Source organism: Rattus norvegicus, chromosome 4, assembly GCF_036323735.1.
Source record: "Rattus norvegicus strain BN/NHsdMcwi chromosome 4, GRCr8, whole genome shotgun sequence".
In the NCBI taxonomy this organism is placed as follows: Eukaryota; Metazoa; Chordata; class Mammalia; order Rodentia; family Muridae; genus Rattus; species Rattus norvegicus.
This window is the reverse complement of record NC_086022.1, coordinates 98,635,991-98,648,316: the sequence shown is the minus strand read 5'-3', so window position 1 is coordinate 98,648,316 and position 12,326 is coordinate 98,635,991. Positions and strand designations below refer to the sequence as shown.

At 37.9% G+C, this 12,326-nt stretch overlaps 1 gene segment (V, D, J or C); it reads right to left on the bottom strand.

Annotated features, from left to right (window-relative positions):
* Positions 1 to 11,059, bottom strand: part of LOC103691145 (immunoglobulin kappa variable 2-29-like) — a 74,050-nt gene extending 62,991 nt beyond the window's left edge. The window contains 1 exon segment of the V gene segment in view: positions 11,012 to 11,059. Within this exon segment, the coding sequence occupies positions 11,012 to 11,057 (46 nt within the window).
* Positions 11,060 to 12,326: the final 1,267 nt, after the last annotated feature.

Sequence of the window (12,326 nt, the reverse complement as noted above, 5' to 3'; positions counted from 1 at the left end):
GGGAGGAATTTTTAAGAGTGAAACATAATGTATGTAATAAAGAAAGATTAGTGGGTTGGGGATTTGGCTCAGTGGTAGAGTGCTTGCCTAGCAAGCACAAGGCCCTGAGTTCGGTCCCCAGCTCCGAAAAAAAAAAAAAGAATAGAAAAAAAAAGAAAAGAAAGATTAGTGGCAATATACTGTTGGGGAGATTTTCCATTTGACACTATACAAGGAACATTACGCAAACAGGATGTGGAGAAAAAGGTTGGCAAAACAGTAGGATTGCTATGAACTGGCATAAGTACTGGCCAGGATCTGGCAATAGCCCATGGTGTGAGTGAATCAACCTGGATTACCATTCCCAGTAGTAATAGTAGGGTTCATAGTCTCATCTTCAGGAATAGCAGGAGGCAGTTTGCGAGTCAAACGTTCAGGCACTCAGATTGGATTGTCTTGATTCTGTGGAAAAACACAAACAGCTCCCCTAGATCTCGAAATTACAGGATCTGGGCCATACCATTCACCAGTTAAGACATCCTTCCACTTTATGTCTGCATAAGTCATAGGTTTAGTAGCAGCATGGTGATCCGCAGCAGAGCAGCCATGCACATCCAAAATTAAGAAATTTAGAGTAAAAGGAGCTAAAGACAACTGTTCTCTTGGTGTTCTGCCATAGGCATTTCTCCCTTTTTGTTTTTGTAAGAGCTCTTTTAAAGTACAATGCTATGCGTTCTTTCCACAATTCCTTGACCTTGGGGATTGTATGGCAATCCTGTAGTATGTTTGACCTGCATTGTTTGGCAAAATGCCTGAAAGGACCTTGCAGTGTAGGCAGGCCCATTGTCTGTCTTGAGACTATTAGGCTTTCCCCAGGGTGCCCACACCTCTAAGCAATGACTAACGGCATTATGAGCCTTTTCACCAGTCATCAGAGTGGCATGTATAATACCAGAGCAGGTATCAACAGAAACATGCGCATATTTTAAATTTCCAAATTGAGATATGTGTGTGACATCCATCTGCCAAAGTTTTAGTGGAATCAGACCACGAGTGTTAATTCCCACCTGAGGAGGGTGGTGAAACTGAACACAATTCTGACAACATAATACCACATCACGAGCTGCAGCTCTAGAGATTTTAAATTTTTGTTGAAGAGTGAAAGCAGGAACATGAAACTTTTGATGAAATTCTCTAGCAAGATCAACTGGAGCTGCATGAAAAATAAATTCTCTATGAGTGCTAGCACCCATCAGGGCGTTATTACTGGCCATGGGACCAGGCAAATTAGTATGAGCTCAAATATGTTGTATGAAAAATTTATTTTTTCTGGCCCAGATCAATTTTTGTAATTCTAAAAGAATTTGACATATAGTACTAGTCGACCTAATTGGCCCTGCAATTTCAAGTGAGCTCACAGCGTTAACTACATAAGCAGAACCAGAAATTAAATTAAAAGAATCATGAAATCTTTTAAAAACTTCCAATACAATTTTACATTCTGTGATTTGGGGGGTGCCTCGACTGTATTGAATTAATACTGGTTCTTGAGAATCAACCATATAGGCACCTACACCTGTTTTGGAGCCGTCTGTATAAATATCTAACGCTCCAGACAAAGTCTCTGAGGCAGTGACTTTAGGAAAGATCACTGGATGTTCAGTAAAACATTGTAAAAAGGATCCTTAGGATAATGATTGTCGAACTCTCCATCAAAACTACAGCGTAATATGGCCCAATCATCTATCAAGGCACACAATGTTTCTACCTGGTTGCAGTATATGGTATAATAATTTTCTTGGGTAAAATACCAAAATGCTGGATACAAGATTTAACACCTAACATAGCAAGCTGTGCAACAGCAGAAGGATAATATTCAAGGGTCTTATTAGGACAAGTATGGGGATAAATCCACAGAAGTGGTCCTAGTTGCCATAGCACTCCTGTAGGCTGACGAAAAGTTCTCAGTATACAGGAAAAGAAATCCTACTTTTCCTTGTACCTTCTTATCATTGCCTTTTCCAGTCTTTCTTCTACTTTTCTCAAGGATAATCGTGCTTCCTTGGATAAAGCACGGGGTGAAGTAAGCTGAGAATCCCCTTTCAGGATCTCATAGAGTGGCTGTAAATCTACATTATGCATTTTAATATAGGGTCGAATCCAATTTATGCTTCCTAGTAATTTTTGAAAGTCACTTAATGTTTTTAAATGATTTTTTCGTCAAGTGGCTGACAAAAGAATTGTAACCAGTTCACCTGGGATTTTCAGGACCTCAGTAGTGGCCCTTTATCAAAACTGTCTCAGTGGGCTAAAGGCCCAATGAAAAGAAAAACATTAATCTTGACCTTGGCCACAGCCTCTAATTGGAGTAAGCTGAAGTCAAGACTTTCTCCTCTTATCATCTTAAATTAAAACCTATTCTGTCTGGCAAAACAAAGTTATTCACAGTCTGCTGCAGACTTTTTTTGAAAATACTTTAGGGGCTCCCCTGTCCCCAAACCTGGGGCATTTTTACTATAGAGGCAGAAACTGGCTGCTGGAGGGGATAGGATCAAAAGCACTCTCCATGTTAATGATGACTAAGGAGAAAAGTAATTTAATGTTGGAGATTGACTCCTCTCTTGGAAGAAAGCCAGCAGATAAGGCAGGCACCCTAAAGAACTTCTCTTAATGAGCACTCTCTTTCTGTGAGCAAATGTTGAAGGTCAGGCGACTAAAAGCAGCAACTGTAATTTATTTATTTATTTATTTATTTATTTATTTGTTTGTTTGTTTGTTTGTTTGTTTGTTTATTTTATTTTCAGACCTTGTTCTTTGAGGGATGGATAAATTCCTTTCTTGTTCTTGTTTTCCTTAGAGTCTTCCCCCGCCTCACTCTCAGCATTTTTAGATCATTCCTTCTGTAGCATTTCTAAGACAGCCTGTCCCTTTTTTATAGCCTGCTGACAGCACTTCTGATCTTCTAGGCAGCTATGCACTAAGTGCCATACCAGCTGAAACTCTGCCTTTAAGATTCCTTGCTCCCAAGCAAAATTTACATCTTTTCCCCAGCTTATCTCAGCTGCACACCATGAGATTCCCAGAGACAGTGAAACCAAGGTGCAAATGGCATCGCATTCATTTAGAAATCTCTCTATAGTGCTCTTTTTTCATCCTAAGCCTTTTTCTTTCAAACAGCTCCCGAAGAGCCAGAAAAATTGGGTGAGACTGAGAAGTCTCCATGCTCACTGGAGCAGCTCCACAGCTAGTTTCGCTCCCCACTACTGTGTGGGCTGGGAGCACAAGCACAGATAAAACACTATGCTTCAAAAATTAACGTTGGCTATCAACCAACACACTGCCACTAGAGCAGGGTCCATAAAATTAAATTTCTTTCTCACTACACTTGTTCCATAGCCAGAGAGAGGCAAGCTCTGGTGAAACTCCCCCAGTCTCCAGGTGTGAGACAATATCTGCCAAGAGCCTCAATTTGAGCGATAACAAAAGCTGAGTTGACTCCATAGGTTTTGACTGACTCTGCTAATTGCTTTATTGTCTTAAAGCCAACTGGTTCATGATGTCGCTGCCCGTTTACATCCAGAAAAACTGGAAAACTCAATCCTAACTCTTTCCATACTTCTGGGCAAAAAGAAGTACCTCCTGCAGTCTTAACCATCCTTTTACATTGAAAGCTATACGGAGGTGCAGGGGGTGCCATTGGTATAATTGCTTTCTTATCTAATTCTTTGGCTTGTTTCTGCATAGTGTAGGCGTGTGGCCAGTCAGGATGATAAATCTCTTTCTCATACTGAGCGGCTTCTTCCTCAAGGTCTTCTAAGTCATTATCACTAAGCTCTGAGTCACTAGACATTCCCAAGGTCAATGCCTTTAATGAAGGATATATTTTCTTTGTCTCTAGGTCCTGATTATTACCTTTGTTTCTGTCTATCCTCTCCTTAGTCTTTTCTGTCTTTTCCTTTACTTCTTTTCCTCCTTTTCTTTTCTTTCCTTCCTTCAAAACTTTCTCTCCTTCTGACATACTCTCTTGTTGCTCTGTAAGGATTTTCTGACTTGTCCTAACAGCTTCTTCACATCGTTTATCTTCTAAACAGGCACGAACCATACGTCAAAGCGGCTTTGTCCCTGGTTTAAGCTTGCCCTCTGTAGTTTCCCTATCCAGATCTTTTCCTAACTTGTCCCACGCTCTTAAAGTGAGCGACCCTGACACTATAAACCATGGAGCACAACGGTTACATTCATCAAGAAAACTCAACGGGATTTTCTTTTCGATTTTAAGCTTACGCTGACCAAGAAGCTCCTGGAGAGCTGACAGGAGCGGGGCTTTTATGACCTTATTGACAATCGAGGTTGAGCTGGCATGTTTATTTACACAGGATCTTGTGGCTCATGATTAGTGGGCTCTTCCCAGCAAATGCATTCGTGCCCTGGATGATGGCAATTCAAACAGTAGCAACACCACAACACAAAAAGAGTATAAGGCAAAAGTGCTAGTCCAACCCACAAAGGATCAAATGAGAAAGACAACATTGCTGTGTTCCACAAACCCTTTTGCCTCTAAACCAAGGCTTTCATCGTCTCTGCTTACACCAGAGAATGTTACTCTGTAGCCTCTATACCAGCCTTTCATCGTCTCTGCTTACTCCAGAGAACCTTATTGTCCCATTAGGGAAATTTTATGATCCCTATTCCCTGGGAGCTTCATGGTCCCTTATTCAGAAGCTAATTGCCCCTTCTGGGAACTTAGGGAGTCATCCATCCTAAAAACTGAAAAGTTCTGAGCCCTCACGAGAAAAGAGAATTTTCTCAGGTCCCCCTAATGGGCCAACAGTTGAAGCGCCCACCTCAACCAGCAAGGAAGACGCAACACCATTGGGCTCTTCTTAACAGCCTTTATTGCAGGAACACCTCATTCTTGATACAGGGGACCCCAGGGAACAAAGGCACTTGCCTTCAGTACAAAACAGACAGTGGCTGTAAACTTGTCCTCTGGGGATTGGTGGAGTATGAGATAACTTATTAACATGCTTATCACCCTGGCCTTGTAAATGCCAGAAGAAGGCTAGGGACAAGGCTATAATGGTTGCATACCACAAACCACTAGATGTCAGTGCCATCTTTAGCCACTCCCAACACTTGCAAGCATCACCAACAGAATATAAAAGATAGAAGATAGAATCTCAGGGTCAGAAAGTGCAATAAAAAACATTGACAAAACCATCAAAGAAAATGTAGAACACAAAAAGCTCCTACCTCAAAACATCCAGGAAATCCAAGACACTATGACAATATCAAACCTAAGGATAATAGGTATAGAAGAGAGCAAAGATTCCCAAATTAAAGGGCCAGTAAATATCTTCAGGAAATTTATAGAAGAGAACTTCCAAAACCTAAAGAAAGAGATGCCCAAAACATACAGGAAGTCTGCAGAATTCCAAATAGATTGAAATAGAAAAGAAATTCTTCCCATCTTATAATAGTCAAAAGACCAGATGGACAAAAGAAAAGAAAGAATATTAAAAGCAGTAAGGGAAAAATGTCAAGTAACACATAAAGGCATACCTATCAGAATTACACCAGACTTCTCACCAAAAACTATGAAAACCAGAAGATGCTGGACAGATGTCATGAAGAACCCAAGAAAATACAAATGACAGCCTAGGCTTCTGTATCCTGCAAAAATCTCAATTAACATAGATGGAGAAACCAAAATATTCTAAGACAAAACCAAATTTATAGAATATCTTTCCACAAATCCATCACTACAAAGGATAATACATAGAAATCTCCAACAGAAGGAGAGAAACTACACCCTAAGGAAAACCAGAAACTAAAATTGTTACAGCAAAGCCAAAGGTAGATAGTAACAGAAAAATAATTTCACCTCTAATAGCAAAAATAACAGGCAACAACAATCACTAAACCCTAATGTCTCTTAACATCAATGGATTTAATAAAAAGACATAGACTATCAGACTTGATAAATAAACAGGACACAACATTTTGCTGCATACAGGAAGCAAATATGAGAGACAAACACAGACACTACCTCAGAGTAAAAGGCTGGAAAACAACTTTCCAAGCAAATGGTCCTAAGAAACAAGTTGGAGTATTCATTTTAATATCGAATAAAATCCACTTCCTAAAGTAAAGAATATACCTTTCTCTCAGCACCTCAGGGTAACATCTCAAAAATTGACCATATAATCCCTAAACAAACAGGCCTCAACAAATACAAGAAAATTGAAATAATCCCATGCATCCTATCAGGTCAGCATGGAAAAAGGCTGGTTTTCAACAGCAACAAAAGCAGCAGAAAGCTCACATACACATGGAGGCTGAATAATGCTCTACTCAATGATAACTTCATGGAAGAAATAAAGAAAAATGAAAGACTTTTTAGAATTTAATAGAAAGGAAACAAAAACATGCCCAAACTTTTGGGACAAAATGAAAGCAGTTCTGAGTGGAAAACTCAAATGTCCAAGTGCTTCCAAAAAGAAACATAAAGCATATTTAGCAGCTTGACAGCACACCTAAAACTCTAGAACAAAAAGAAGCAAATTCACCGAAGAGGACTAGAAGGCAAGAAATAATCAAACTTGGGGCTGATATCAACCAAATAGAAACAAAAAGGACTGTACAAGTATCATCAAATTCATGAGCTGGCTGTTTGCAAAAATCAACAAGGTAGATAAACCCTGTGGACTAACCAGAGGGCACAGAAACAGTATCTAAATTAACAAAATCAGAAAACAAAAGAGACATAACAACAGAATCTGAGAAAATTCACAAAATCATCAGATCCTACTATAGAAGCCAATACCCAACGAAACTGGAATATCTGAATGTAATGAACAATTTCCTAGACAGATACAGGGAAGCAAATTAAATCAGGATCAGAAAGATATGTAAACAGTCCCAAACCTTCTAGAGGAATAGAAGTCGTTAATACAAGTATCCTAACCCAAAAAAGGCCAGAACCAAATGAGTTTAGTGCAGAATTCTATCAGACCTTCATAGAAAATTTAACAACTATACTGTTCAAATTATTCCACAATGTAGAACCAGTAGAAACTCTACCCAATTGCTTCTATGAAGCCACAATTACACTTATACCTAAACCACACAAAGACCCAATGAAAAAAGAGAACTTCAGACCAGTTTCCCTTATGAATATCAATGCAAAAATACTCAATAAAAGTCTGACAAAGTGAATCCAAGAATACATCAAAACAATCATCAATCATGATCATGTAGGCTTCATCCTAGGGATGCAGAGATGGATATATATATATATATATATATATATATATATATATATATATATATATATATGCAAATCCATCAATGTGATCCACTATATAAACAAGCTAAAATGGAAAAAAAAAACCATGATCATCTCTTTGGTGCTAAGAAAGCATTCAATAAAAATTCAACACCCCTTCATTTGAGAAGCCATGGAATGATCAGGAATTCACAGCCCATACCTAAACATAGTAAAAGCAATATACATTAAACCAGTAGCCAACAACAAACTTATTGGAAAGAAGGGAGACCAAGGTCAGCATGAGTAGGAAGAGCCCAAGTGATAGAAATAGTAAATGTTGAGCAAGAGAAAGAAAAATTGAGAAATAAAAAAAAAGATGAGAGAGAAAGATTGATGGGCAGAAAGTTAGGTCTTAGGTACATAGGTAGAATGAATAATAGGCAAATAGACAGACACAGAGATTCATTGATTGAAGACAGCATCCATGAAAACCCTGGAGACTTCTAGAACAATAACTAATGAGGGAGGCCTGTGATGCTTGCCCTTACACAAGAGTCAGAGTGAAGAATGAATATTGTTAGGTTGGAGTATATAGAAAAACCACTGCAGTGAAATGAATCATCATGAAGACACTAAAGTACTTAATTACATCACATGGCAAGAAGGGTACAAAGCAGTCTGAGTCTGGAACTTGATTGACTGTATGAGAACAACTTGCATGCAAAAGCAACTGTCAGAGTACAGAATTAAAAGCTATGTTCCTATACGTCCTATAGATGCTTCCTTTGTTGCTGCTGAATCTTTCCTTACAGACACAGAGGGAGCTGCTGTAAAGTTCTCACTTTTTTATTTCTTCATGAGGGCATCCAGTTCCTATTTTGTTCTGATTCACCAAAGCATCATGTCCATCAAAAATTACATAATCAGCCTAAGATCCAAAATAATTTAGATCTTCCACAGATTGAGAAACAATGGAGAAACCTGCTAAAGCCACTGACACAATGATGTCCTGCCACAACCCTGCCTTTAAATGCAGGTAACACAACAACTGAGAAGAACCACAGTTCAGTAAGTGGGCAAACCTCAGCTTTCAAAGATTGGCCACTGGGACACTTGCAAGCTTTGTGGACTTTGATTACAATTTAATTACACAAACTACAAAAACATACACACTGAAAACTAAGTACAACCTACAGTTTCCAGGCATATTTCCACAAGAAAGTCTTTCATTATGAAAATCATAAGTAAAAGCTGTAAAGCCAACAATAATGTGGCACAGTCATTTTGTAGATGAACAGTGGATGTGACAAAGTCAGCAAAGCTGTTTTGACAATGTGCCGGCAGAGGCACACTCTGTGATGGCTGACCTGAGGCCCTTTACTGTCAATTTGAGTCTCTGCAAGTCAAAATCTTGGAGGCTATTAACATAATAATTCATACATGTCTTCTCTGACAAAATTATTTCTGAATTCCCCTGAGTTTCCTAAATGTACTTACTACTCTTGTTCACAAGAAGGTAACCTTAGTTGACCCTACTTTGGAAACTTCTTGGTACCCTGGAGAATGTTATCTGCTAAGAAAGTTCATTAAACAAAATAATTAGAATAGTTTCAACTCAGAGGATGCTGACAAGATTCAGCAGGACAGGACAAATGACAACAGATAATAGCACAGAACTCCTTTTACAACATATATAGAAATTCTTAGAATTTTAACCTATAATATAACAGACCATACATACTTAGCCAAGTCTAAGCATTCAGTAACAAAAGTTAAAATGACTAAGATAATACGATACAATGTATACATGATCCAAGAATGACATAAAACAATGAAAGAAGAATAAAATTTTATGATTTATCAGTCTTGGAAATGATTGTTTTACACCTGGGATTTGTAATGTTAATTAATGCAGAAACAAAACAATTCATTTATTAAACAAATTCTTATAAGATTGCAAATAACAACTACAACACTTACTATGCCTGAACTCTCAGGATTGGGCAAATCTGGAAAAAATATGAGTCACTACTAAAAGATAATACACACTACTTAAAGAAGGGTGATTCACATGCACTTACTTGGATTCTATCTATATTCTATCTAAGCATCTTGAAAGCATATGCTACTGCCAGCCAGAGAACATGCTTGCTTGCTTGCTTGATTCCTTCATTTTTGGTTTTCTTAAGGTAAAATGATTTGCAGAATTTTAAGAATAAGGATAGGGAGTTGATGATAAAATCTTTCTACCCATGAGTAACCTGGAACCCTGGCCATACTAGAAAAGTATACCCAGGACAAAGTGATATGATCTGTATTTCATGAAAAGAGGAGAGTCTTGAATCTTTATAAGTAAAGAAATGTTCTGATTTCTAGTTGGCGAGGCTGAAAGAGTCCCAGTCTTGGTGTCTTACTTATCCCACCCCTCTCCTGTTCCTTGCAGCCAATCTGGAAACCATTCATAATGCCAGGCCCTAGCTATTATTCAAGAATCACAAAGATCAACATAAAGACTCAAGAAACATTGAGAGGGAAGTAAAAGTAAATCTCTAAATGATTATGCTGAATTTCTCATTGCCCTATCCCTCAGAAAATAAAATTTACAAAATTATTTTAAAAGACATGTAAAATAATGCTCCCAAGTCTACCTAGAAAGATAAAAAGCATATGTATAGACATCTAAAATTTAAAAATGAAAATAGGAATGAGAATTAGCAAACACATATATTTCAAAAAAGAAAGGAATAGAAATGAAGATCAAAGTAGTAATGAAAAATAGAAATCCTCAAAAATCAGCTAGTTTAATGAGATGAAATTCTCCTGATGCGAAGAACACACAATGGCTATAGCAAGAAGGATTGGAAATTGGTAGCACCTGAGATCTAGTCAAACCACACATCCAGTCAGATAAGTTTGGTTAGAACTCTCAACTGCAAACAATTACTCAAGTTCCAACCCCTCCCTCTCAAACAGACACAGAGTGCTCTGCTCTCCAGTCAAGCACCACATTGCCAGGTGGTCTGCCCCATGCAAGAAAGTTTTTGTTAGGGTCTGTATCACTGTGTGAGGAAAATGTGTAGCTTGCCAGCAGTAATAAACTCCCAAATCCTCAGCCTCCACTCTGCTGATTTTAAGAGTAAACTCTGTCTCTGATCCACTGCCACTGAACCTATCAGGAACCCCAGAGTCCAGTTTGGACACCAGATAGATTAAGCGCTTTGGAGATTGGCCTGGCCTCTGTAATATCCAACTCAAATATGTCTTTCCATCACTATGTATGAGGCTCTGACTTGACTTGCAAGAGATGGAGGCTGGTTGTCCAATGGCAAGCGACAAAGACACTGGAGTCTGGGTCATCACAACATCACCACTGGTTTCTGAAATTATAATACAATAGTTAAAAGTCATGTGCAAACTTCCTGAGCAATGTTTGTGAAATCCTTTATGTTATTCCTTTCAAGTGAGATCCTGGTAATTTTTGTGATTTAAAAATATTATTTATCAAATGATTCTATATAAAACAAGTGATTTGAAGGTTCTAATATATCAAAGTTTTCACCACACCATCTGATCTATGTCAGAATCTTGATTTTTGCATGACTACTCTTCCATCTAGAATTTCTCCTTAGGATGTAACAGAACCTTACATGCTCGTCCTTGAGAATATGAGCTGCCTGATTAACAACAACACATTAACAACACACATAAGCAGTGAGGGATCACCTACCATCCCCATTCTCCTCCTTCAACTTCCACTCTCCTTACCCTGGATCCAGAGCATTAGCAGAAACAGGAACTGGGCAGGACTCATCATTTTGAGGATATGAGCTTAAGAGAGTGTTCGGTGAAGGAAAGAGGACAGTTGAGATTATATCTCAGGTCAACAAGACAAGGACCACCCTAGGGAGCAATATGCAAATGCTCTTGTCTGTATAACAGTGTACATAAAGAGGACAGTCATGTGGACTTCTTAAATGTGAAAAATAACTCAAGAAGTGAAAGTAACAAAATGAAATGTGGTTGCTGAAGGAAGATAGAATATCAGGGTATTAAAGATCAATTAATACAGTTCAAATTAATTATAAAAGTGGAGCAACAGATTAGTATAGTTTGAAATTTACTTAAAATTTGTCTATGTACAGAGACTACTAAATTGCAGAGAAGAAGGTGCATGTAATTAAGACACAGCTAGTTATCTTCAGGGATGAAATGACCTCCCAGAACTTTGTGCTCATAGTCTCTCATGAATTCCAAGAATACAAGAGGGAAGCAAATCATTCACCTCTCTCTTCAACTTGTTGACTGGACTACGACTCTGCATTAGAAAATATTCTTTTAATTATAATCAAGGGAATATACAAAAGGGATTAATGTGATTCTAAAGCATTCTAAGCATTCCAATACTTACTATAATTCATAAAAAACATATATTAAGTATTACCATATGTCCCATACATACACATATACATCATTCTCATAACTTTGAATTTTTTGATCAAACATCTTGACCTTCTAGTAGTTCAGACATAATTTTTAAGTATGTATTTTTTACTTTTAAATATTGAATGAAATCATGCAGTGCATGACCTTCAGTGAATTAACTTTCACATTGTAACTGTTTCTTTAAAGGTTCACTAGCATTCTTTGAATAAATACATAGAATAACTCTGTTGATGGTTTCTCTGATAACAATAACATATTTCCTTGCATATGGATACTTTTTTACCTTGAGTAGATATCAGTTGAGATAAAATGAAAGATATTATCACATTAATATTGAACATAACTTTCTCTCTTTTTTCTTTTTTTCATGCTTTCTTATTTTTTTATTTTTTATCTTTATTAAATTGAGAATTTTATATTTTCATTTCAATTGTTATTCCCCTTTCTGGTTTCTGGGCCAACTTTCCCCTAACCCCTCCTGTATGGGCTTCCCGTCCGCATCCTCCCCCCATGACCACACACCCCAACAGTCACGTTCACTAGGGGACCAGTCTTGGCAGGACCAAGGGCTACTCCTTCCACTGGTGCTCTTACAAGGTTATTCATTGCTACCTATGAGGTTGGAGCCAAGGGTCAG